The sequence below is a fragment of the Sinocyclocheilus anshuiensis genome, unplaced genomic scaffold, assembly GCF_001515605.1.
Source record: "Sinocyclocheilus anshuiensis isolate Anshui unplaced genomic scaffold, SAMN03320099.WGS_v1.1 scaffold714, whole genome shotgun sequence".
Taxonomy (NCBI): domain Eukaryota; kingdom Metazoa; phylum Chordata; class Actinopteri; order Cypriniformes; family Cyprinidae; genus Sinocyclocheilus; species Sinocyclocheilus anshuiensis.
The window spans coordinates 1265254-1292332 of record NW_015546068.1 but is presented as its reverse complement, the minus strand read 5'-3'; the positions used below and the strand labels follow the sequence as shown (position 1 = coordinate 1292332).

At 35.6% G+C, this 27079-nt stretch overlaps 3 protein-coding genes across 4 annotated transcripts in view; 1 reads left to right on the top strand and 2 right to left on the bottom strand.

The window, feature by feature from the left end:
- gle1 (GLE1 RNA export mediator) overlaps positions 1 to 13730 on the top strand; it is a 16562-nt gene extending 2832 nt beyond the window's left edge. The window contains exons 2-16 of one of the 2 annotated variants that reach the window (XM_016501004.1): positions 1581 to 1823; positions 4178 to 4324; positions 4815 to 4963; positions 5074 to 5134; positions 6448 to 6702; positions 7333 to 7561; positions 7678 to 7790; positions 7878 to 7947; positions 8827 to 8969; positions 9051 to 9241; positions 11397 to 11526; positions 11634 to 11738; positions 11837 to 11919; positions 13059 to 13122; positions 13210 to 13730. In XM_016501004.1, the coding sequence (XP_016356490.1) occupies positions 1581 to 1823; positions 4178 to 4324; positions 4815 to 4963; positions 5074 to 5134; positions 6448 to 6702; positions 7333 to 7561; positions 7678 to 7790; positions 7878 to 7947; positions 8827 to 8969; positions 9051 to 9241; positions 11397 to 11526; positions 11634 to 11738; positions 11837 to 11919; positions 13059 to 13122; positions 13210 to 13278 (2052 nt within the window). In that variant the 3' untranslated portion in view covers positions 13279 to 13730. Of the gene's footprint in view, positions 1 to 1580; positions 1824 to 2595; positions 2835 to 4177; positions 4325 to 4814; positions 4964 to 5073; positions 5135 to 6447; positions 6703 to 7332; positions 7562 to 7677; positions 7791 to 7877; positions 7948 to 8826; positions 8970 to 9050; positions 9242 to 11396; positions 11527 to 11633; positions 11739 to 11836; positions 11920 to 13058; positions 13123 to 13209 lie in introns of those variants that run through there. The other variant, XM_016501005.1, reaches the window with a different exon arrangement.
- Positions 13731 to 16822: 3092 nt separating this feature from the next.
- seta (SET nuclear proto-oncogene a) lies at positions 16823 to 20096 on the bottom strand. The gene is made up of 8 exons (XM_016501003.1): positions 19782 to 20096; positions 18922 to 18979; positions 18646 to 18788; positions 18459 to 18562; positions 18265 to 18378; positions 17989 to 18159; positions 17655 to 17771; positions 16823 to 17461 (listed from the first exon to the last, which is right to left on the bottom strand). The coding sequence occupies exons 1-8, from the start codon at positions 19852 to 19854 to the stop codon at positions 17438 to 17440; spliced, it is 804 nt and encodes a 267-aa protein (XP_016356489.1). The 5' UTR covers positions 19855 to 20096; the 3' UTR covers positions 16823 to 17437.
- A 597-nt stretch (positions 20097 to 20693) lies between these two features.
- Positions 20694 to 26231, bottom strand: zdhhc12a (zDHHC palmitoyltransferase 12a). The gene is made up of 5 exons (XM_016500960.1): positions 25938 to 26231; positions 24701 to 24837; positions 24531 to 24626; positions 23013 to 23179; positions 20694 to 21507 (listed from the first exon to the last, which is right to left on the bottom strand). The coding sequence occupies exons 1-5, from the start codon at positions 26032 to 26034 to the stop codon at positions 21192 to 21194; spliced, it is 813 nt and encodes a 270-aa protein (XP_016356446.1). The 5' UTR covers positions 26035 to 26231; the 3' UTR covers positions 20694 to 21191.
- Positions 26232 to 27079: the final 848 nt, after the last annotated feature.

Here is a 27079-nt window from a genome sequence, read left to right as displayed (position 1 = left end):
GGATATGAATATAATTACATGCATATATCAGAATACCATGGTATTATCATGTGATATTATCACTGTTCCCTACTCTGCTAGAGCCAAAAACACATGCTATAATAGTAATTATGTTAATTATAATAATAATAATACATCAAATTATAGAGCACTTTTCTGCTGTTCAAGTTTGGGATCAGTAAGATTTGTAATGTGTTTTAAAGAAGTCTCTTCTGCTCATGAAGGCTGCATTTATTTGACCAAAAATGCAAAAAAAAAAACTGTAATATTGTGAAATATTATTGCAAATTAAACAATCTCTGTGCTTAATTCATAGCTGCACTAATGGGTGTTGATTGCATTTTTAAATAAATAGACTATTTTTGTGTGCAAAGTGTATGGTTTACCAGAACAGCTTGTTTCTGGCAATAAAGAAAAACTAAAACAGAGATTGCCTGTTTTTTATACTGAGATATTCAGACAGGAAACTTCCCTCAACTTCCATAAAAAATTTGGGATCAGTAAGATTTTTAATGTTTTTTTTTTTTTAAAGAAGTCTCATGCTCATCAAGGCATGATCAAAAATACAGATTTTTTTTTTTTAATATTGTGAAATAAAATTTTCAACAGTCATTAATCCAGTGTCACATTATCATTCAGAAATCATTCTAATATGCTGATTTATTATCAATGTTGGAAACTGTTGTGCTGCTTAATATTTTTTTGGAACATGTGAAACTTTATTTCAGGATTCTTTAATGAATAAACAGCATTTATTCAAAATAGACATTTGCTTTTGCTTTTTTTAAGTTAAAAAGAACATTGTTTATTTAAGATATTAATCTTTTCTAACAATATAAGTCTTTATAATCACTTTTTAATCAATTTAACACATCCTTGCTGAATAAAAGCATTAATTTCTTAAAAAAACAAATACAAATACTGACTCCAAACTTTTGAACAGTAGTGTATAATGTTACAAAAGATTTCTATTTTCAATAAATGGTGCTCTTTTTTTTTTTTTTTTACTTTTTATTCATCAAAGAATCCTGAAAAAAAGTATCACAGGATCCAAAAAAAATACTGTAATAAATCAGCATTTAAGAATGATTTCTGAAGATCATGTGACACTGAAGACTGGAGTAATGATGCTGAAAATTCAGCTTTGCATCTTAGGAATAAATTCTATTTTAAAGTATATTAAAATAGAAAAACATTATTTTAAATTGTAATAATATTTCACAATATTACTTTTATTTCTGATCAAATAAACGCAGCCTTGATGAGCAGAAGAGACTTCTACTAAAATATTACAAATCTTTTGAACGGCAGTGTAGGTATTAGCTTTTCAGTACTTTACAAAGGATTAAAATGTTATTTTATTGAAAAACAAGAAATATGTAAAGAAATGTACTTCATTCTTCTCTGTTATAACATTTTAAGATGGAATGATGGCATTTGTTTGACATTTTAGCTTTTATTCAACTAAAACCAAAACGCAAAGTGTTAGTTTATAATAAAATTGTTGTTATAAAATATTTTATAAAGGAATTAAATGTATCCAATCAATCAGTAAAGTCTTTTCCTGATCTGTTTTGCAGGATATTCTGGCGGGCTGTATGGAGGTGTCCAGTCTGTCTCCTCTCTCAGGACAGATTCTGAAGAGACTGAGTCCTCATCTGCGGCTCAAGACCTGCTCTCTGACTTCATGCGTTCGTGATACGAGTCCCGGGCTTTCAGAAGATGTTGCCGCCGGCGCTTCGTTTCCCGTCAGTCCCAGACAGATTTCATCTCCCACCTCTCCGCCTCCGATCTCCATCCACTCTGAGGAGGATGAGCAGAAGGTGACGTCCTCATTCTTAAACCACAAAATTCATGACTTGGTTTTGTGCATTCGTTAAGCAGACACATTCATTCTGAAGAGACAGTAACTTGAGTGTTGCAATACAAAGTTTCAGATTTGATAAGAAAAGTACAAAAGTATGAGCTTGCACTTAAATATATTTTCAATAAATGGTGCTCTTTTTTTTTTTTTTTTACTTTTTATTCATCAAAGAATCCTGAAAAAAAGTATCACAGGATCCAAAAAAAATACTGTAATAAATCAGCATTTAAGAATGATTTCTGAAGATCATGTGACACTGAAGACTGGAGTAATGATGCTGAAAATTCAGCTTTGCATCTTAGGAATAAATTCTATTTTAAAGTATATTAAAATAGAAAAACATTATTTTAAATTGTAATAATATTTCACAATATTACTTTTATTTCTGATCAAATAAACGCAGCCTTGATGAGCAGAAGAGACTTCTACTAAAATATTACAAATCTTTTGAACGGCAGTGTAGGTATTAGCTTTTCAGTACTTTACAAAGGATTAAAATGTTATTTTATTGAAAAACAAGAAATATGTAAAGAAATGTACTTCATTCTTCTCTGTTATAACATTTTAAGATGGAATGATGGCATTTGTTTGACATTTTAGCTTTTATTCAACTAAAACCAAAACGCAAAGTGTTAGTTTATAATAAAATTGTTGTTATAAAATATTTTATAAAGGAATTAAATGTATCCAATCAATCAGTAAAGTCTTTTCCTGATCTGTTTTGCAGGATATTCTGGCGGGCTGTATGGAGGTGTCCAGTCTGTCTCCTCTCTCAGGACAGATTCTGAAGAGACTGAGTCCTCATCTGCGGCTCAAGACCTGCTCTCTGACTTCATGCGTTCGTGATACGAGTCCCGGGCTTTCAGAAGATGTTGCCGCCGGCGCTTCGTTTCCCGTCAGTCCCAGACAGATTTCATCTCCCACCTCTCCGCCTCCGATCTCCATCCACTCTGAGGAGGATGAGCAGAAGGTGACGTCCTCATTCTTAAACCACAAAATTCATGACTTGGTTTTGTGCATTCGTTAAGCAGACACATTCATTCTGAAGAGACAGTAACTTGAGTGTTGCAATACAAAGTTTCAGATTTGATAAGAAAAGTACAAAAGTATGAGCTTGCACTTAAATAACAGCTTTGACCAGCTTTATCGGGAACTGCAACATAAGTTGTAGTTTAAGTTGAATTGTAATAATTAGTCACATGCTTGTTTGATTAACAGATTTGGTCATCGGCCACCCTGCTGTCTGTTTAAGCTCCGCCCCCACAAGCTCACGCTCATCTGCATACAAACATCTCAACATCCAATCAACAACTTGGATGCATAGAACCAAAGCCCGCCTTACATTTTTTTCTTTTTTGATAATCTGATATACTCTGATGTACGTCACAATACAGAAGGAAGATCTCTCGCTACTTCTCTTTCATTTCGACTTTAATAGTTTATATCATAATTCTCATATATACAGTTGAGGTCACATACACCTTGCAGAATCTGCAAAATGTTAATTATTTTACCAAAATAAGAGGGATCGTACAAAATGCATGTTATTTTTTATTTCACATAAAAGACGTTTACATATAGTCCACAAGAGAAAATAATACTTGAATTTATAAAAGTGACCCCTTTCAAAAGTTTACATACCCTTGATTCATAATACTGTCTTGTTACCTGGATGATCCACAGTTTTTTTTTTGTTTGTTTTTGTGATAGTTGTACATGTCCCTTGTTTGTCCTGAACAGTTAAACTGCCTGCTGTTCTTCAGAAAAATCCTTCAGGTCCCAAAAAGTCTTTGGTTTTTCAGCATTTTTATGTATTTGAACCCTTTCCAGCTGTGACTGTATGATTTTGAGGAAGGAAGGAGGAGGGGGTCTTCAATCTGAATTTGAAGATCAGGGTAAATTTAACTTATTTTGTCTCCTAGGAAACATGTATTTTCTGTAGCTTCTGAAGGGCAGTACTAAATGAAAAAATATGGTATTTAGGCTGTGGATCATCCAGGTAACAAGACAGTACAACTTTTGAAAGGGGTCATTTTTATAAATTCAACAATTTTTTTCTGTTGTGGACTATATGTAAACGTCTTTTATGTGAAATATCTCATTCAGGTCAGTAGTACTAAATAAAAAATAACATGCATTTTTTATGTCCCCTCTTATTTTGGTAAAATAATTAACATTTTGCCGATTCTGCAAAGTGTATGTAAACATTTGACCTCAACTGTATCTATTGTTCTGTTTCTTGCTTGAGTTTGTGTTGGCAAAGGAGTGCAATGCTGATTTTTTTTTTCTGTTTTCATTCATTTTTGATCTCAGAAAACAGAAGAAATAAAGGAGGCTCCTGTTGTGAGTCCTGCAGCAAGCGTCAGCTCACCTCCAGTAATTTCCATCTTGTCACCCAAAGCCACACAGATGGCCGGCTGTATCCGCATGTGTGAGCACAAACACAAGGCCAAAGCAAAGGTACCACATCTGGAACCCTTTTTGTACAAAAAATTAATACTTTTTTCAGCAAGGAAGGATGCATTAAATTGATCAAAAGTGCCATTAAAGACATTTAGAATGTTTCAAAAGATTTCTATTTCAAATAAATGCTGTTCTTTTGAACTTTCTGTTCATCAAAGAATCCTGGAAAATAAAATGTATCACAGCATCCACAAAAATATTCAGCAGCACAACTGTTTGCAACATTGATAATAATCAGAAATGTTTCTTGAGCAGCAAATCAGCATATTAGAATGATTTCTGAAGATCATGTGACACTGAAGACTGGAGTAATGATGCTGAAAATTCAGCTTTGATCACAGGAATAAATTACACTTTAACAGATATTCACATAGAAAACAGCTATTTGAAATAGTAATAATATATCCCATTTTTACAGTCAAATAAATGCAGCCTTGGTGAACAGAAGAAGCTTCTTTTAATAATGCACGTGTGTTTTCTCTCACAGGCGGAGCTGAGTCTCAGACAGGAGCAGCAGGAGCGGCTGGTGGCCACAGTCTCCATCTGTGAGTCTGAGCAGCTCAAACGCTACGAGGAGTTAATGGAGCTCAAACAGAGACAGGAGTACCAGAGTATGAGAGACATGATGGAGAAAGAGTAGGTGACATCTGAACTGTTCATGCTCATTTACAGGTTAAGATGATTACATGTAGTGTGTTTTAATCATGTACAGAATTAGTTGTTTAATTGGGTGTTTCGTGTTAAAGGACACAGGAGAGTCTCGGCCGGCAGGAGAAGCTGCGAGAGGAACACAGACACAGAATGAAAGTGAGTCTGAACGGATCATCTAGATCTGAAAACTTCAAGTTAAGCTCCATCAGCAGCAATTGTGACATAAAAACCTGGTGTCACAGACAGGGCTTAGACTAAGCCAGGATTAGGCCATAGTTCAATTAGGACATTTAAGTCATTTTTCATAAACGTGTCTTAGAAAACACATTACTGGTGTGCATCTTGAGCCAAAACAAAGGCACTGATATATTTTAAGATCAGTCCGTGCAGGTTTCTTTCAGTTGACACAGCTCAGATTTACATTTTAGTCTGGGACTAGGCTTAAGACTTGTCTGTGAAACCAGGGGAATGTCCATTAACACAGGAAATAATTTTGACTTTTTTTTTAAACAAAAAATACTTTAAAACCGTGTATGGATTCCAGAGAGTCTAAAAGCATAAATGTGCAGCTTTTATTTTTGTTAAATCAAAAATGTTTGTAATCAACTGTTAAAAATATGATCAATAAGTCATGACAACAAACAGTATGTTTTTCTGTTACCAGCTCATAAAAATAATGAATTTTAACCTCGGATTCATTAAGTTATATGAGATTCAAGTAGACAAGATTTAAATAAACGAGTTGAAATGACTTGTACAGCCAATTGAATTTTGCTTTAAACATTTTAGACCGCAACTGACAGTAAATTAAATCGGTGGAAATGTATTTCCAGTGCAAACAATTTTATCAGTAAAGATTATACTGAACTTAGAACCAGTTTTTTTTTTAGTTAACTAAAAACTAAAACCCATAAAAATCAATACATAAATAAACAAACAAACCAGCATTTTTGTTACATAAAACAAACTAAACGTTAACTGAAACCAAATAAAATATTAAAAACTTAAACTTATTGTATTTCAGCTAGTTGCCAAGGCAACATTTGACATTTTTTAGTTTACCTTGATGTACTAAAAAAATAAAACTGAAATAAAAATTCATAAAAAAGAATAAAAAATGACAAAAGCACACAAAAAATTGCTTCAATTTAAAATTAAAGTTTATATATAAAAATTAAATGTATTAATAAAAACTAATAGAATCTCAGTGATACTAAAATAGCACTGCTTAGAATAGCTCTTTAATGCAGCTATAACCTACACATCAGTTTTCTCAGCAGCATCAACCCTTATATTTTACTGTACGTCCATTTAATTTTGTCTGTGATCTCTGTAACATTTTACATCGGTTAGGTTTGTCTGCAGGTTTGGCAGTAATACCACAATAGGCTTTGTTTAAATGATAAATAAATACAAGTAAATAGCAGTACCTGTAATATTAGGCCTATGTTGAGTTTTCTGTGTTGCAGATCCTGAACCTGCGTCTGCGGGAGGCGGAGCAGCAGCGTCTGCGGGAGGCGGAGCTTGAGCGTCAGCGGCAGGTGGAGGGCAGAGAGCGGCACAGAGCTATCAATGCCATACAGGAGGAGGTGCTACAGCTCAACCAGCTCCTACAGCCACGCCCCTCCACACATACTGACCCCGCCCTTGACCACACCCCCTACATCACCCGCGGCAACCAGCTCTGCTCGCAGGTGTCAGAGGTGGTGCCGGCCTCTGCAGATGTGAGTCCAAATCTGCCTTATCTATGTTATATACATGTTAAACATTCAATTGCTTAAAAAGTGACAGTAAAGACATTTATAATGTTTTGAAAGATTTCTATTTCAAATGAACGCTGTCCTTTTGAACTTTCTGTTCATCAAAGAATCCTGAAAAATAAAATGCATCACAGTTTCCACAGAAATATTAATCAGCACAACTGCATTCAACATTGATAATAACCAGAAATGTTTCTTGAGCAGCAAATCAGCATATTAGAATGATTTCTGAAAGATCATGTGACACTGAAGACTGGAGTAATGATGCTGAAAATACAGCTGCGCATCACAGAAATAAATTACAGTTTAACAGATATTCACATAGAAAGCAGCTATTTGAAATAGTAATAATATTTCACAAATATTGCTGTTTTTACAGTGCTGTTGATCAAATAAATGCAGCCTTGGTGAGCAGAAGAGATTTATTTCAAATACATTAAAAAAATGTATTTATTCCAAACTTTTGTGCTGTATATTTACTTAATAATGTATGATAGGCTCCTGTAACTTAAATGCAATGTAAGTCGCTTTGGATAAAAGCATCTGCCCAATGCATAAATGTAAAATATAAATCTTTTTTTTTTTTTTTTGCAGGGTAAGTTTCCCAGCGTGGAGGATTTGACCGTGGCGGAGCGAGCGCTACAGGAAATGAGGTCACTGGTCAGAAACCTGCAGGACGAGGTGGCACAGGCTGCCGAGAGGAAGAGGAAGGAGCAGGAGGAAGAGGAGGAGGAGAAGAAGAGACATGAGGAGCTGAAAGCCCAGCAAGAGGAGCAAAAGAAAAATGCAGCACAGTCCGCTAAAGAGAAAGCCAAAAAACAGGGTGAGGGAGCAAGTGAGCATGCATGAAGGTTTAAAAGGAAGCGATGTGTATTGTGAACATTGCTATACAAATAAATTTGACTTGACTTAAATGAGTGGTTTTCATCTCGTCTGCAGGTCTGCAGACAGGAGCAGATGACAGCACTTTAAAATGGTACAACGCACTGCAGGATGCGGCCAGTCTGTGCGCTCAGGCGTTTGATGAGCTCAGCAGAGCTAAAGACACGCAGGTTAGACGCCCATCAGCTCTGTGTAGCATCTATTGGATATTTTATGATGTTGTACTAGTGAATAATTATCTTGCCCTTCTGTTGCAGACCAAGAAATTAAAAATGGAGCTCCAAAAGGCTGCAACCACACCTGTGAGCCAGATCGCAAACATCTCAGGTGAGGCGAAATCGGGAAACACCAGCATAAAGTAGCAATGCACTGAAATGATTTTTTACAGAAACATCGAAACCGAAATTAAAGTTTTTATTTTGGTAAAAAATTTAAATAAATGTCCATCTGCACTGGTTTTTAATAGTCTATGCACATCTCGTATTTTGATAGCATTGATAAACTATTATAGTTTTTAATAATATTTAGAATTTATTTTTATATTTTCTGTTTTTAATTTAAATGTAAAGTTTGAGTGCTTGTCTTTGAAAAAAACAATTTTTTTCAAGTAACAAAAATGTTTTTGCGGTTTTAGTTTTAATTTACTTAGAAACTGAAAATGAAGTAGATAAAAATTTATTTAATGATTGACACAAAACCTGAGTTGTAAACAAGCATTTAAATCACAGTTGTATATAAACCCTTTAATGATATTATAATGTTTCTACTCTAATTCATTGTTGAAATTGAAACATTTAAATGGTGGCTGTTAACTTATTTTCATGACAGATTTATTCAAACATGCATCAAATAATGAAGACACTAACAGTGATGTAAAAGTTATAAATATGTTATATATTGTATATATTTAACAAAATGCGGCTTTCTAGAGTTATTTTTTGGCTAAATAACGAGCTTTGGATCGGTCACGCCACATTAAAATGTGCCAAAATGACATTTATTGCTTGAATTTTGTTATAAAATTGGCAAAACACGAGTTTATTGCGATTATTGGATTGTAGGTGCGCTGCATGTTTAGTGACGTTTTATTTACACATCAACTGAAAAACGATCGATGTTAGTTCATCAGAATAAAGATTCATTGAAAGTTCTGTGCATCACTAACCTCATGTCTGCTAATTTCTTTTAAACATGGTTTGCATGTAGGCGCGCCGCTGAAGGAGGCCTTTGACAAGATCGATAAGCTGTTGTCCAGTCGTCCAGTGACGTCCGCTGGAAAGACCGTGTCTACGTCCCAGCATCCTCAGGGGCTGGAGTTTGTCAGTTATAAACTGGCAGAAAAGTTTGTGGTAAGGCAGATGTTTATATAAATACACCAACAAGGAGATTTTTGAAGGCAAACAAAGTTAATTTTGATAACGCATTCGCAGAAACAAGGAGAAGAGGAGGTGGCGTCCAATCATTCAGCAGCGTTCCCCATCGCCGCTGTGGCATCAGGCATCTGGGAACTCCATCCTACAATTGGAGAGCTTATACTCGCCCACCTCCACAAGAAGTGCCCGTATGCTGTGCCGCACTATCCACCCATGGAAAGTGGCACGTCTGTGGAGGATTACCAGAAGTAAGTGTGTTGCTTCACTCTTCAGTCCTTTGGTCAAAAGTGTTTTTCAATAATATTAAGGAGCTGTTCACACAGAATGTGTTTTTGCATTCTGTCTGCACTGGTTTTTAGTCATTTGTCTGTGCACACATGCACATCTTAAGGCCTTTCCACACTGAGCCCGAAAAAGCGAAACGAATATCGGACGCAATGACACGCTGGAATAAAACAATAGATTTCTATGGATGCTTCGGTATGACTGTGCCTGTGGTCTAAGTGGAAGAGAGGGGGTATGCAGAAGAATGTTAAATTCCACAGGGGATACGCCACTGTAAGGTTTGAGAACCACTGTAGATTAACCAAGACAAAATAAAGGTGGCATCTGCAAATAAATTAAGGGCTTTTCACACTGAAAGCGAAAATTTGGCACGATGATATGGGGCTATTCACACCAGGCGTGATCATTCGCGGCACGAAAAAGCGAGGATTTTTTTTCGTCCTGTGTGTCGAATTTTTCCCCGTCGCTCCGCGATGAAACGGTCCGTCCAATCAGATTTGAGCTTAGATCACGTGGCCCAGAGCAGCTGCTGTTGCACAAAAGAGTGAGAGTGGTGGCGCTGTTTCGAAAACCAGTGTAAACAAACACCGAAGAAGAGGATCCCGGAGAAGAGAGTGGATGCTGAGTTATTAAATTTGCTGGCATTATTAAACATACAAAGAGTGCATGTGTCTGCGTATTAATCAAAATCAACTATAGATCACAATTGGAAGTTATTACAAGCACTCGATGATGGTTTAAAGTGGGTAAGCAAATACATTTTCGAGTGTAGCTTGATGCTAATTGTACTTCTAATTATATTTTAGGATGTAGCCTATTCTTGTAAGCATTGTAGATAGTTTGTGTTTCTGGTGTAGAGCCAAACTTTGTTTATCTTAATTTAAATGTTAAATCCATATACAAGATACATATCTGAGGAAAAATGCATTGTTGGTCGGTGCCACCTAGCGTGCAGGCGTGAATTAGCAAAAGACTAACAATCGTTTCGCGCTCAGTGTGAAAGCACCATTCGTCGGCGATTCGCATCGCGCTCAGTGTGGAAAGGCCTTAAGTGTTATTTTAATATCATTGATGTACTTTTATAGTTTTTGTGAATATTTTCAATTAGATTTTATTTTTACATTTTTTGTTTTTAATTTTAGTTTAGTTAAGTTTTGGTAATTTTCGCTTTTTTATAGTTTATTTTTATTTAAGTTTCTATATCGTTTCATTCATTAATTTGAGTTTATTCAGTTTTAGTTATTTTTGTGTTTCAAGTTCATCTAAATGAAAATAAGAAATGTCGCATCTGCAACAAGCTGAAATAAAATGTTACATTTTTTACTTATTTATTTTTTCAGTTCAAGTTTATTTTATTTCAGTTAAAGTTAATTTCTTTCAGGTAACACGGTTTTTTGTGGCTTTAGTTTTAATTAGGGATGTAATTTTCTTTAAAGATTAATTATTAATCTAAATGCATACAGAAAGACATTTAATTCTTAACACATTTTTGACTGCACTGTAAATATCAATTTTACATAATTTTATAGAAATATTTACTAAATAAATACCTGTGATTGTAGTTCCCTCCATTTATAAATGGTAATTCAAGAGCATTTCAATAGATCAGTCTATGGTGCTATTAATGTTGTACAGTAGATAGAAAATACAGATGGCACTCCTTATTTCCAAAAGAGAGTAATATTTATGTCTTGAACAACATATCCGACATTACTTTTGACTTTGCATTTTACATTTCAAATGAAAACATGTTTACGGCGTGAATGGTGCAATAGTTCCAGTTTTACTCACTTAAACTCTGTCTTTACTTACATTTAAAGTTACATTTATGCATGCATGCAACATTAATTACCGAATTCTAACAAAATATGTGTGTAAAGCATACAGAGGTTGTTTAACACAGGTTTTTGTTCAAAAAGATCAACATATTCACATGCAGTCTGTTGAGTGTTATTAGATAAATCGAGTAAATTAACAACATTATCGATTACTCGTTTGCATCCCTAGTTGTAATAACCCTGCTGCCATAAGCACTACATTGCCTTTTTAAATACAAGAGCACCTGCCGTGTGCAAATGATCGATGTGTAAAGCGTTATGAGCGTGTCTTTCTCATCAGGGTTCTGGGATACCGTGTGGACGACTCCAAAGTGGAAGGCCAGGACAGCTTTCTGAAGAGAATGTCGGGAATGATTCGTCTCTATGCGGCAATAATCCAGATGAGATGGCCTTATACCGGCAAACAAGGGGTGTGTGAAATTCCTTTACGTCAGTATGCATTAATAGAGGTTGATTCCTGATGTGAGTGTCGTATGTAAGAAGCTGGATATCTAATGTAAGCGTGTGTCTGCATCAGCCTCATCCTCATGGCTTGAATCACGGTTGGCGCTGGCTGGCACAAATCCTCAACATGGAGCCGCTCGCTGACATCACAGCAACTGTTCTCTTTGACTTCCTGGAGGTATATTTGTTTTTCCTGTTGCAAGTGGTTTTTTATTATTGCTCCCACTCAGTATTTGCTTCATTACAATGTATTTTTTGGCATGTGTGTCTCTTTAGGTCTGTGGAAATGCTTTGATGAGACAATATCGAGGGCAGTTCTGGAAACTGATATTGCTTATTATTGAAGAATACTTTCCGAGGTATTTATAGCTGTCTTTGAGAAGACATTTTTAAATTTTACTTCAAATGTATTGTATTTATTGCCTTCTAAATGCATAATGCACCCTTATACTTTATATTTCAAGCATCCAAAAATTAACCTAAAGAAATGAGCCTCCAAATATTCCTTTTGTCCTTCTGTTTGTTTGATTTGTAGTGTAAATGCTGCTGAATTCTGGTGCACTTTTTTTCTGATTTAAAGGAATAATTCACCCCAAAATTTTAATTTGCTGAAAATGTGCTCATCCGCAGGCTATCCAAGATTAGGATGAGTTTGTGTCTTCATCAGATTTGGAGAAATGTAGCATTGCATCAGTGTCTCAGCAATGGATGCTCTGCAGTGAATGGGTGCCGTCAGAATGAGAGTCCAAACAGCTGATAAAAACATCACAATAATCCACAAGTAATCCACACCACTCCAGTCCATCAGTTAACATCTGGAGAAGCTGAAAGCTGCATGTTTGTAAGAAACAAATCCATCAATAAGACGTTTTGTAACTTTAAACCATCCCTTCCGTCTAAAATACGAGTCCATAATCCATAATAACTATTCCTCTAGTGAAAAAGTGGTCTGGTCTGAATGAGGAGAGAAATCTGCACAGATCAAGCACCGTTTACAAGCCAAGACAGCTCTAAACAAATCTGTGGGTGGATTTTGATGTGAGAGAAAACAGGAGATGGACTTTTTCACTGGAGGAAGCGTTATTATGGATTATGGACTCGTATTTTAGCCGGAAGCGGCGGTTTAAAGTTACAAAACATCTTAATAATGGATTTATCTCAGCTTTTGTCTTCTCCAGATGTTCACTGATGGACTGGAGTGGTGTGGATTACTTGTGGATTGTTTTTATCAGCTGTTTGGACTCTCATTCTGACGGCACCCATTCACTGCAGAGTATCCATTGCTGAGACACTGATGCAATGCTACATTTCTCCAAAACTGATGAAGAAACAAACCCATCTACATCTCGGATGATCTGATGGGGGAGTAAATTTTCATTTATGGGTGAAGTATTCCTTTATTATTAGGTATAAACATAAATATGCCTCAGTGATTAAATCACCAAAAAAACGGTGGTAAACCGGTCCTTATTTATTAAACCTAACCTTATTTCCTCAGAATCGAAGCAGTCACCAGCACCGGTCAGATGGGCTCTGTAACCAGACTCAAACAGTTTCTAGAGGCAAGCGTCTTGTTTGTAGCAGCTAAATTATATTTTCTCAATTTTAAATAACTAATAGTCACTGCATCTGTTCTTTCTTTTATCTAGACGTCTTTAAGAACCAAGCAGATTCCGGCTCCCAGGAGCGAGCTTGGCTCCGCCTTCTTCAAGTCCTGATTGGTGGAAATCAACCTGACAAATGTTTCAGAATGTTCTACACTGAAATGAAGAATAAGCCAATACTGTGTAATGGATGAATGTGTGTTTGCATGAGTGTTGATGCATTTTTCTCATCTATAGGATTTATTTAATCGAGCATCATGCCATCTTAAGTTCAAGTTTGTTTTCTTTTATCTGAGCATGCAAGGAAATTATCTCCTTTTTCTAAATTTGTTTTTACATGTTGGTGTCTTAATGTATCCATCCGATCTCAAATTCATGAAAATTATCCTCCAACCAAAGTTTATTATCTGTTTTAGACAAGTGATTGTTAACAGTAATCCGCTTACCCTACATAAGCCTTATTTTTGCAATATGATGATGGAGTGTGCATACACTAAGATGGAATGTACTGTATATTGATGCGTATATTTATGATTTTATATGGCATAAGGATTAAACCAAGTGCACCAAGTGAATTTTGATTATTTTTGTGTGTATTTAAATCTAATGGATCAGAAAGTGGCTTTCTTTTGTTTTCACATCAGTACACATCTAGTACAGATCTATTGTGTATGTTTTGTTATGAAAGGAAGTATTTTTATAAAAGGGATTAGCAGACTTTTAGAAATGAGCTCTGGTCAAGATCGTGGACTTTATTCGATAATTATAATAAATGTTTAGCAATTTTTAGTGACAAACCAACTAATACCACAAAACATCACAGAATTCATCAGATCCATTTCAGCTCAACTTACTACAAAGTGAAATAGAATTCAGAATAGAAATTATTCGGGCAAATGATTACAGATTTTGGTTTGATACGATGAGAAATTGCATTAGAAGTTCAACATTAGAAATGACAACATCTATTCAAAGCAACCAAACCAGAGATTTCATTTCAAATGGACCTATACGTTCACTTAATTGCGACTAAAAAAGATTAAAGTTTAATATTTTATCCAGTATATTAGGATATGATGGGGACATTAAATAGGGCTATCATGGTAAACTAAAACAATATATGAGTAGTGACGGACTACATGTAATCAGACTCCAAAAATTAAGTAAAAGTACTGATTACATATTATTCACACAATAGCAATACATTTTGAATTATGAAAAAATTATGAAATTGAGAGGCCACAAAAATCTTTTGCATTTTAGAAGTGTTTTCTCTACATTTCAACATTGCATCGACTACTGATGAACGCATTAATTTTTATTTTAAACATCACTCAGTTGATTATTTAATTACTGTCTTTTGAAAGGCTTTTGTCTTTCAAACACATTAAAATGCACAAATTCACGTTATTTCTTCTTTACATTTAATGCAAGGATTCCCAAACTTTTTTGTCATGTGAACCTCTTTCACTTAATATATTTACTTGTAGTACGCCTGAGATTTTAAGGTAATAAGTCAATAATTTAGTGACACATTTGCATGTTCATGTTGGTTACTGGTCACATGACATGCAGGTAAGCAAATAAAACATCAAATTTTTCAGTAAGTGTTTTATTTTGATTGATGTTATTTTAAAATGATTTCTCTTTATTTGACATTTTTATGATAAATTAATTATTAGCTTTTCATCAAACTCACAACCTTTACGAACCCGTTTGGGAAACTTGATAATGTAATGTTTAATGCACTTCACGTTGTTAATTACAACGAATGGCATATCTTTTCTTTTTCTTTGCATTTTTATATCAATATGGTACAAAATGATCATATTTAAATCAATGTGATAATCAGGTTAGGTCAAAAGTAATCTAAAAGTAATCCAAAAGTAGTCTGATTTGATTACTTGTAATTTGTAATGTAATGGATTACGTTACTAACTACAATTTTTGTCATGTAATTTGGAATCAGTAACGGATTACAATTAGCAAGAAATCTACCCAGCTCTGTATAAATATAACGTTTCTGTTACTTGAAATAAAAAATAAAACACTTTTATTTCAGCTAGTTTCCAAGGCAACATTTCTCATTTTCAGTAACTTGATGTACTAAAATAACTAAAACCGAAATAAAAATTAATAAAAACCAACAAAAACTAATAAAAATAACAAAAACAGAACAAAATTACACTTTAGTTAAAATGAACATGAAAAAAATAAAAAATAAATCAAAATACTACTAATAATCAGTGTTGGGGAAAGTTACTTTTAAAAGTAATGCGTTACTTTACTAGTTACTTGAAAAAAAGTAATCTGATTGGGATGGTTCTAGTGAAGTTTCCCGCCGCGGTGCAAAACACACCTAGGTGGGTGTTTAGAGGGTTTTCATATGAAGTGCAATACAAATATTGTATAGACATAGTATAAATAAGCATTTAAAAGTACAGTAAGTAATGCATTGCTCAAACAGTAGGGGATGGCAATAGCAACAGGAAGGTTGTGGGTTCGATTTCTAGGGAAATGGCAATGGATGCTCTGCAGTGAATGGGTGCCGTCAGAATGAGAGTCCAAACAGCTGATAAAAACATCACAGTAATCCACTCCAGTCCATCAGTTAAATGTCTTGAGAAATGAAAAGCTGTGTTTGCAAGTAAAAAATCTATCAAGATAGGGGTTTTTTTACATCCAAAATTTCCATATTCCATAATAACGCTTCCTCCAGCGGAAAAGGTCCATCTCTTGTCGTCTCTCACATCAAAATCCACTCACATATATGTTTAAAACTGTTTTGGCTTGTAAACAGTGCTTGATCTGTGCAGATTTCTCTCCTGATTGAGACCAGATGACCTTTTCACGGGAGAAAACTATATTATGGATAGCGGATTTGTATTTTAGCCAGAAGCAACTATTTGAAGTTTAAAAACACCTTAATAAAAGATGTGTTTCTTACAGAAACAGATTTTTGCAAGACATTAACTGATGGACTGGAGTGGATTATTGTGGTTATCAGCTGTTTGGACTCTCATTCTGACGGCACCCATTCACTGCAGAGCATCCATTGCTGAGACACTGATGCAATGCTACATTTCTCCAAATCTGATGAAGAAACAAACTCACATCTTGCGTGTCCTGAGGGAGAGGACGTTCTCAGTAAATCTTCATTTTTGGGTGAACTATTCCTCCAAGCAAAGAGATAACACATACATTTTTCTCTTTTCTTTATTGAAGGTTGGGCGTTTCAGCCCAGTGACGGTGACCCGAGAAGAGTTTGAAGGTTCGGACCAGACATTTGTGGCCCTCATAGTTGACAGACTTCTGCAGGAACACTTTGCATCCACACTACTGATGACACCAAAATCTTTTAGAAGTTGACAATTAGCCAGACCACAATAAAGCTATTTTTATGGGGAATATTTAATATGACTGGAATGCCTGGCTTTGTTCTTGACTTGGCCCAAGGGATATTAAAATATGGCTTTCCATTGACTCTTAAAACAAACAATTTTAACCTTTATTGTATTTTCTTTGCAACTGGATGAATACCAAACATTGTTTTATTTGAAAACCAACCCAACAGATTCAAGTGTCTTACACAGTAATACAACCACTACATAAAGTTCATTGAGGTGGTAAGAGAAAGTTACAGGCATGATTTGATTCCTTTTTTTGAATATTTTATTTTCTTTATCAAAAGTCCATTTCAAATCTGGTGAATGTCTGTAAAACAAGATGAGATAAAAATCAAAGACTCAATGATGGTGTCCACATAACCTCTTTCCTCAGCCCTCCTGAAACAGGGATTCACTACTGATGTCTATCTGCTGATTAAACCATGAAGGGAATAAACACCAAGAATAAAGTAACAAATGGTGGAGAACGCTAGAGCTAGCAGATCACTGCGCACCATGGCTATTAACCACGAAACTTCAACAGGAAGAAAATTATACATATTTGTACATATATATATTAAACAAAAAGAAACAGAAAACACTATTCGCAAGTCTACTCCAGACGACGTGCGGCCGATAACTACAGTGTTTTGCTTTTTACTTCGAAATGCATTTGGAAATTGAGATGGTAGACGCCATGTCGGCAAGATTTTGCAGTCAGTTTATTGTGAGTCTGTTCAACATGGCAAGTTCAGGATAGAGGAAAGATGGAGCTCAAAACCAAAAAAACAGGACAACGAAGCATCTTGCTCCCCAAAAAACAACAAAAAAGCCAAAGAAGCAATTTGGAAACAAGACTGGGGAAATGTGGATAATATTTCTCTATTCTAGTCATCCTCGCCATCATCGTCCTGCAATAGAAAGGCACAGTTAATGTGCGCTTCTTCAAATGATACACAAGTTTGTTGAAAGCCAATACTTGAAGACAAGTAAGAATTGAACATTTTCAAGAAATTTAATAAAGAGCAACTAGAATCGTTTCTATAGTTACTCATTTAAAGACCTTCTACACGACAGCAAGCTTCAAAAGAATTGGTTGCATACCTCTCCATCATCATCCTCCGCTTCCTCTCCATCATCTTCTCCCTCTTCATCAATATCATCCAGACCTTCCTCGTCTTCCTCCTCATCCTCTCCTTCCTCATCCTCCATGTCTGGAACCTGTTGGGGTTTGAAATGCAAATGAATGACTCATAACTTCCATTCCGCTGCATAAACTGGACGAATTGTTCATTTAAATGACTGAAATGGAAACTTTCTAAGACTAAATAATACAAACCTACTGCTATGACCAAGTCTACATGAGCTTAATCTGAACATGTTTTAAAGCTTTCCATTTGTATGTGGATGTTGTTCCAGACGGGAGTGCAAGTCTCACCAAGTAGTACTGGAGAGGATTCGGCCAGATGTCGTCTTTAATGACTTCGCCCAACTCGTCTGCGCCTGAATCAGCGTGATCAGTAAACCAGGTGAAGAAACTCTCAGGTTCTTCGTGTTGCCTCTTCTTGCCCGCTTTACTCTGTGTCTGACTGGACCGACTTGTGAGGTCCTGCGAAAGAAGAAAGGACTCACATTAAAAACTCAGAAGTGTACAACTATTTAACAGAATTCAGTCACATAGTAAAGAACTCTTAATAATAAACATCATGCATACTTTTCCCGGTTTCCATTTGATCTCTGTTGACTTCGAGGTTGGGTCTCCACTTTCGTTCAGGTGAATTTCTTTGGAGAGGACTTTGTTCTCAAAATACATGTTTTCATCAAAATACTAAAAGGCAACGGAAAAGAGAGGGCGAGTTATGGAAGCATAAAAGCTCTAAACCATTAAAGTGAATTTTTACCACTTACAAAATCTATTCTGTAGCCGGATTTGATGTCTTCAAACTCCGTCACCTCTACTCTGGTCAGATAGTGAAGCGCCTCCTCATCCTCCTCCCCAAGAAGAGCGGAGACTAGAGAATCAAACCATATTAAATAAAACACTCATTGAATATAATGGTAAAACAGTGTAATAGCAATTTGTACGGGATCTTACCTTGTGGGTGGTTGACAAATGTTGTGACCCAGAAGTTGGGTATTTTGGCTATGAGTTCTGACCTCTTCTGGAAGAACGGCTGGCGAAGCTTGTTGTATTTCTGTTCGACTTTGAGAATTTCCTCACTCGCCTGCTCGTTCAGTCTGGACAAGATCAGACACAAAATAAATAAAAAAATCAATCATCTCCATTCACGAGCATCACAGCATCGACTACCGCGGTAATTCCGTTAAAGTGTGGATACCGCGGTAATTCATTCAATATAGTTCTACATACCTGTCAATTTCATTCTGCACTTCGTCGATGTGCTCGATGGCTTCTTGTTGCTCTTTTTCTAAATGAGAAAACAGTGTTAAAAGGAAAAACAGTAAATATTTAGCATCACAAACTAGCGCAACATAAGCTAAAATGCTCTTATTCCCAATTCCCGCGCTTTTCAACGATTTAAGTAGAATTTTAATATTTTTAAACTGAACACTTGTGCATGGTTTCTTCGAAAAATCAGTATTATTCGCGGTAAATTTTCTGTGACGCAAATGCAGTCTGATGCATTGAACTGATGCCGCGTGGTTTAAATGTGCACCGAATCGCTCGCGCTGCACCTGCTTCCGCCGCGAACCCACGGCCGATGCGCGTGTAAAGTCGCTTCGGCGTTCATTTCTACCATCGTTCGCCCGTTAAAGTGCATAAACAACCATTAGCCCGTGCTACATCATGGCGGAGACGTGGCTCGGCTAGGCTAAAGCACAACAACAATAAACCACCGCGATCGGACGCTTCCGTTCCACATGTTTCACGCTCTTTAACTGCACGCGTTTCTTCGAAAAAATCCGTTAGCGGGCAGAACAAAAACTCCCGCGCTTTGATTTTTTAAATACAACGGTTTTTGTGTGCGTACTAATGGGGCTTTGTGGCGCGCTCAGTTCACAGAAATCAAACATGGCCTCCGCCGCCGGCTACTGCCGTCCCTCCGCGAACATCCAACCAGACCCGCGGCCGATTACAAGCACCGCACACCGCCACGGTCTACAGAAACGAGTCATACTCGAGCCGCGGATAATGAACTAGCTACAATAGCGATTAAAACCCCGCTTGCGAGAGAAGAGAAAGTGAAAATGGCCGCCGTTCTCGCTTACCTGAGGTCTCGTCCCCTCCGTCGTGGTTCGAGTTCAGTTCCTTTTTACTGACTTTAGCCGCTGAGGCAGACATGATTTCACTGATCGCGGCGAGAGGAGTTTTCAGTGAGAATCAAGAGCTGTGGTTTTTAAACTAGTTGAGGTAGAAGATCGTCCTCCTTGAGCTCGGTTTCTGGAGACTGTAATAGGACGAGAAACGAGCGAGCCCGCGCTGCTCCACAAACTTACAGCGAGGGAACGAACGCAGATCCTCACGCGCTCTCTTTCGGACACAACGCGCCCCTCACGAGCTCGAAAAATGAGCTCCGCCCCTTCCAGAACAACCCGCCGAGCTTGACGTCGGTCCCCGGACCTGCTCTCTGATTGGGCGGCGCTGATGGGGGCGGGGTGTGGAACCGCTACAGAAAAGTTCGGTCATTTTAGACCGGAAAAAAAAATATTTTGAAATGTTAAAAATCAACGACGCTCTCATAAGCGTCGCGCTCGCGTCTGGCGCGTGAAGAACGCTCTAAAAACGCGGCGTTCAAAAAAAGTTAAACTTCTTAAAAACGCCACAAAATAAGTTAGTGCTTCTCAGCCTTTTTTTGACATTTTACACAATATTCAAAGCCTGCCAAGCCCCAATGAATTTGCATGTCTTTTCCAGTCTTTGTGATTTACCGGATAAGTGCGTATTTTTTACTCACAATGTTTTTTTTCCAACAAAATATTTTACTATAACTATAGAAAAGTGCATAATCTTTATATTAATGATGGTCATTGATTTATAAAGACTTTACTCATTTACATTGTCCAGGCCACACTTATAAAATTAGGATACCTCAAATATCCAGTTTTCCCAAGATGGGAACCCTAAAAATTATGTTAAATTATTTTAAGTCATCTTGAGGCTCATTTGGAAGTTTGCCCACTGCTTTAAGTCTCACGAATCCCAAGTTTCTGGTTAATATCAAGACAAATATGAATAAATAAACCGAAAGTGAAGATTTGTGTTTCAGCAACCGCTCAGGACTAATCACCTTTATTCACTGAAGCATTTTTTTCTGGCTTATAAGAATCATTAGCGAGTCTTTATTTAGAAAGTTTATTTAGTCACATATAAAATTAACTTCAACCAATAAAAAAGCTATACAAACTGTTGTGAACTATACAAACCGTCCCTCATTATGTGAACAGATATACATCATGATGCAACAAATGAGTAGAAAACACCCAAACACCAAGTAATTGTGGCACATGATGATTAATGGCCTATTTATCCCTGCAGGTTTACTACATAAAATGATGCAAGTAACCACATCACATCAGTATTAGTAAAAAACTATTCATGTTGGGTCTAAAGAGACGCTCAATAAAACACTCAGTGGTCTGAACTCTTTCTATTAACTTTTCCTTGATAAAAAAATCCAGTCATTTAGCCCCGTTGGTGCGTCTGACGTAGATCCTCTCCCATGCTACCGTCCCGCAGACGCAGCAGAAGTGCCACAGGTTGCAGAAGACTCCTCTGTCGAACGGGTTCTCCTCCGAGTCGCAGTGTTTGAGGTACACGATGCGCTGGCGTGACATGAACTCCCAGGTGGTGCTGTTCACCGAGGCCAGGAACAGGTGAATGCACAGCAGGAGCAGCACGACCACCGAAAACACGGCCGTCACGGCAAACGCCCCGAGCAGGAATCTGTTCTGACTGAACCACTGCTGCCAGGTGGGTGCAAAGACGACGCCGGACCTTAAACACATACGCTTCAGTGTAACCCATAGTGCATTTGATGCATTCTTTATTCTGAACCCCGGCTGGACTGTGACTTGGGGAATAGCTTCTCTGGGATCAATAAAGATAAGGCATTGCTTACTGTATGGTTTACAGTATATACTGCATAATGCAGTGGTTTTCAATCTTTTAGATGCCATAGACCCCAGATATGATGATCCTCGTGAGAGGGACCCCCCCATCCTTAAATTTAAATGTATACACAAAATAAATGTTCATATGTGACCCTGGAGCACAAAACCAGTCATAAGGGTCAATTTTTCGAAACTGAGATTTATGCATCATCTGAAAAACCTGAATACATAAGCTTTGCATTGATGTGTGGTTTGTTAGGATCGGACAATATTTGGCTGAGATACAACTATTTGAAAATCTGGAATCTGAGGGTGCAAAAAAATCTAAATATTGAGAAAATCATCTTTAAAGTTGTTCAAATGAAGTTCTTAGCAATGCATATTACTAATCAAAAATTAAGTTTTGATATATTTACGGTAGGAAATTTACAAAATATCTTCATGGAACATGATCTTTACTTAATATCCTAATGATTTTTGGCATAAAAGAAAAATGTATAATTTTGACCCATACAATGTATTGTTCGCTATTGCTACAAATATACCCCAGCGACTTAAGACTGCTTTTGTGCTCCAGGGTCACATACATAAAAAACACTGATATTGTGAGAAATTAACAATATAAATATGTGATATATGTCCTACTCACTATAGTACTGTACTGTTAGATGTATTATTTATTTAAATCAAATGTGTCTATTTTAATCAAAATTGATTTATTATTTCTTTTAATCAAACATGATTTATTTAAATCATTTAATCACATTTTATTTATGTATTATTTAAATAAAATTATCTATTTATCTGAATCATTTCCTGTTAATTTTATAGATATTTATTACTTACTTATTTAAATTAAATTCTATGTATTCATTATTTAAATAAATGTTATTTATTGTAATATTTTTTTATTTATTTTAATCACATTTTATTTATTTTACTACATTTTTTTATTTTAACACATTTATTTTGTTACTTAATCTTAATCTTACAAAATAAATTTGTTAAAAAAAAAAATGTAGTAAAATAAATAAAATATTTCATATTATTATTTATTTTTACTTTTTTATGCTTTTCTACAGAACCCCTAGCAGTTTTTGTGAAAAAAAAAAAACCCTGGCATAATGCATACTATTCTTTAAAAATATATAAACTCCATTATGCAATGCAAAACATTTCGAACTAAACATTGTCATGACCCCGTTACACAGAAACGGTCCACCTTGGAAATAAATGTTTATAATATGTTATATTACTTTTGTGTTAAAACATCTTTATATGAACTATATTTATATTCTAAATTAATAAATGATCTCGCAGTCTGATCAAATAATAAGATGTGAAGGGGCTGTTAAAAATACAGCAAATGCATGTTCTGCTCAGACTCACCACGAAGCCTGCAAACCCCAAGATACAGCAACAAACTGCACACACAGGTACAGCAGGAACCACTTGTGATTCCTCTCACCAACACAGTTGTCTATCCAGGGACAATGATGGTCAAAACGCCTCACACAGTGCTCACACGTTTTACAGTGCCTGGCCCTCATCGGTTGCTGGTTCACACAGAAAGAGAAACAAGAATAAGCAGATTTCACTGGACGCTGAGCAAAAGCAGCGTTTAGGTTGATGAAGTACCAGTTTAAAGCAGTAGCCGCAGCGTCGCTGCTTTAAAGAACTGTGATCTTGAGGAATCATCTTTTCCAGTTCTTCATTACTGTCCACTGACGTTCCCTGAAAGAGCCCAAATATCTAATATTAGATGAGTTATTATACGTATCTGATACAGACGTTGCTTTCATAACTACCCTTGTGTCGCTGTCGGACAGAACAAAGCCAGGATCCATCAGAGACACAGTGAAGTACAGCAGAACAGAGAGCAGAACCACGGAGCTGAACACCACCGGCTGGACCAGATCTCCTCTCTCCTGACACTTACGCAGATCTGCACCAAAACAGGATTGTGAACATTTCTTTTTAATATGTCATATAGAAAAATCAAATATACAGATTAAATATTAAAAGTAATATATACAGTATACACACTGCCGTTCAAAAGTTTGGGATCAGTAAGATTTTTAATGTGTTTTACGGAAGACTTTTCTGTTCATCGAGGCTGCGTTTATTTGATCAAAAATACAGAAAAAACAGTAATATTGTGAAATATTATTACAATTTAGAATAGCTGTTTTCTATGTGAATATCTGTTAAACTGTAATTTATTTCTGTGATCAAAGCTGTATTTTCAGCATCATTACTCCAGTCTTCAGTGTCACATGATCTTCAGAAATCATTTGAATATGCTGATTTATTATCAATGTTGGAAACTGTTTTGCTGCTTAATGTTTTTTTTGGAACCTGTGATACCTTTTCAGGATTCTTTGATGAATAAAAGTTAAAAAGAACAGCGTTTTTTCAAAATATAATTTTTTTGTTACAGTATACACTACCAAAAGTTTGGGGTCAGTCATTTTTTTCTCTTTCTTTCTTTTTTTTTTGAAAGAAACTAATGCTTTTGTTCAGCAAGGATGTGTTAAATTGATAAAAAGTGATAATAAAGACTTACATTGCTTGAAAAGTCTAACAATATACGTTTTGAATAAACGCTGTTCTTTTTTTGCTTTAAACTTTATTCATCAAATAATCCTGAAAAAAAGTATCACAGGTTCCAAAAAAAAATTCAGCTTTGATCGCAGAAATAAATTATATTTTAAAGTATATTAAAATAGAAAACCATTATTTTGAATAGTAATAATATTTTACAGAATTACTGTAAAAATATTATACTGTTGGGAAGTCTGTATACAACAGTATAACAGTATAAATATTATACTGTTGGGAAGTCGTGGCCTAATGGTTAGAGAGTCGGACCGCTGAGCAAAAGCAGCGTTTAGGTTGATGAAGTACCAGTTTAAAGCAGTAGCCGCAGCGTCGCTGCTTTAAAGAACTGTGATCTTGAGGAATCATCTTTTCCAGTTCTTCATTACTGTCCACTGACGTTCCCTGAAAGAGCCCAAATATCTAATATTAGATGAGTTATTATACGTATCTGATACAGACGTTGCTTTCATAACTACCCTTGTGTCGCTGTCGGACAGAACAAAGCCAGGATCCATCAGAGACACAGTGAAGTACAGCAGAACAGAGAGCAGAACCACGGAGCTGAACACCACCGGCTGGACCAGATCTCCTCTCTCCTGACACTTACGCAGATCTGCACCAAAACAGGATTGTGAACATTTCTTTTTAATATGTCATATAGAAAAATCAAATATACAGATTAAATATTAAAAGTAATATATACAGTATACACACTGCCGTTCAAAAGTTTGGGATCAGTAAGATTTTTAATGTGTTTTACGGAAGACTTTTCTGTTCATCGAGGCTGCGTTTATTTGATCAAAAATACAGAAAAAACAGTAATATTGTGAAATATTATTACAATTTAGAATAGCTGTTTTCTATGTGAATATCTGTTAAACTGTAATTTATTTCTGTGATCAAAGCTGTATTTTCAGCATCATTACTCCAGTCTTCAGTGTCACATGATCTTCAGAAATCATTTGAATATGCTGATTTATTATCAATGTTGGAAACTGTTTTGCTGCTTAATGTTTTTTTTGGAACCTGTGATACCTTTTCAGGATTCTTTGATGAATAAAAGTTAAAAAGAACAGCGTTTTTTCAAAATATAATTTTTTTGTTACAGTATACACTACCAAAAGTTTGGGGTCAGTCATTTTTTTCTCTTTCTTTCTTTTTTTTTTGAAAGAAACTAATGCTTTTGTTCAGCAAGGATGTGTTAAATTGATAAAAAGTGATAATAAAGACTTACATTGCTTGAAAAGTCTAACAATATACGTTTTGAATAAACGCTGTTCTTTTTTTGCTTTAAACTTTATTCATCAAATAATCCTGAAAAAAAGTATCACAGGTTCCAAAAAAAAATTCAGCTTTGATCGCAGAAATAAATTATATTTTAAAGTATATTAAAATAGAAAACCATTATTTTGAATAGTAATAATATTTTACAGAATTACTGTAAAAATATTATACTGTTGGGAAGTCTGTATACAACAGTATAACAGTATAAATATTATACTGTTGGGAAGTCGTGGCCTAATGGTTAGAGAGTCGGACTCGTAACCCAAAGGTTGCGGGTTCGAGTCTCGTACCGGCAGGGATTGTAGGTGGGGGGAGTGAATGTACAGCGCTCTCTCCCACCTTCAATACCACGAGTGAGGTGCCCTTGAGCAACACACACACATACACACACATACATATACACACTCACACACACACAATGAAATGTACCTGTCTTATGCAGAAACAGGACTAAAGTTGTGAGCCAGGTCAGAATCACATGAGCAGTCCGAACTAAACAGCCTGATTTAAACATGTTCTCAAACATCCTGCGTCTTATGATCAACAACTATATTAAAAACACTTAAAACATAGCTAGATTATTAAATATACAAGTACTATTCTGTGTGTACTCTTATCATAAATACATTAACATACAGTAAAAAATTTTAAACAAATTTTAGAGATTGAATCGCTGGTCATGTATGTTTTTATTCCTCTGGTTGTGTTGTGTTGACATTTCCGGGTCTGGGCGGTTGGCTGAATTTCAAAATAAAAGTCATTTTCCCCGAGCGGGATTTCAAAATAAAATTCTGTTAAATATTAATTGTTCTAGAACTGCTTGTTTTAAATGATTAAATTAAAACTTTAGATTTTAGAAGTTTACATAAATCACGTAAAATGCCAAAATCATGTTTAAAATTGGAGAAGGAAATAGATTGCATCTTATTGAGAAAATAGTGCAGTGTTATATACAGCGTTTTGAGCTGCAGATGGCAGTGTGCACTCGCTGATCAGGACAAAGAGGCCTACTGTACATGAAACACACTGGAGTTTAATTTATTTAGTTTGGAGATATGATCCACATAACTGTTCAGAGACGTATTGTAATATGTGACCCTGGAACACAAAACCAGTCATAAAGGTCAATTTTTGAAAACCCCAGCGACTTAACACTGCTTTTGTGCTCCAGGGTCACATATTAGAATTAGTATTGTAATATTATACAGAGATGTATTATAATATTACCACATTATGTAAGAAAGGCCTGATTTCATTTTTAAAATGTAGCTTTATATATATATATACACACACAAGGTTTTTTTTTTTTCAAGTGGACTTATTTCCAGAATAAATTAAAATATTATTTTAATTAAAATATTGTTTTAGATAATAAATTTAAAATATTAAACAAGTGGAATGTTTTTAGTAAAAATGCTTTTAGTGTGTATATATATATATATATATATCAAAAATTTGGAAGCATTTCTAAAAATCAAAAACACCAAAACAACATACTATGAATATTACGTTTTTATTGAAAAAATAAATTACATTTAAAGGATTTCTTTAAAAAAAAAAAAAAAAAAAAA

What these genes read in the sequence shown, in the direction of transcription:
- seta (XM_016501003.1), bottom strand. Translation starts at nt 19,854, where the DNA reads ATGTCTGCCTCAGCGGCTAAAGTCAGTAAAAAGGAACTGAACTCGAAC. An exon ending in ATTTGTCAACCACCCACAAG is followed by an intron (nt 18,563 to 18,645) that starts GTAAGATCCCGT and finishes TTGATTCTCTAG; the next exon opens with TCTCCGCTCTTCTTGGGGAG. An exon ending in ATCCTCTCCAGTACTACTTG is followed by an intron (nt 17,772 to 17,988) that starts GTGAGACTTGCA and finishes AAACCCCAACAG; the next exon opens with GTTCCAGACATGGAGGATGA.
- zdhhc12a (XM_016500960.1), bottom strand. Translation starts at nt 26,034, where the DNA reads ATGTTTGAGAACATGTTTAAATCAGGCTGTTTAGTTCGGACTGCTCAT. An exon ending in CCTGTTTCTGCATAAGACAG is followed by an intron (nt 24,838 to 25,937) that starts GTACATTTCATT and finishes GTTTTGGTGCAG; the next exon opens with ATCTGCGTAAGTGTCAGGAG. An exon ending in GCGGCTACTGCTTTAAACTG is followed by an intron (nt 23,180 to 24,530) that starts GTACTTCATCAA and finishes TGTGTGAACCAG; the next exon opens with CAACCGATGAGGGCCAGGCA.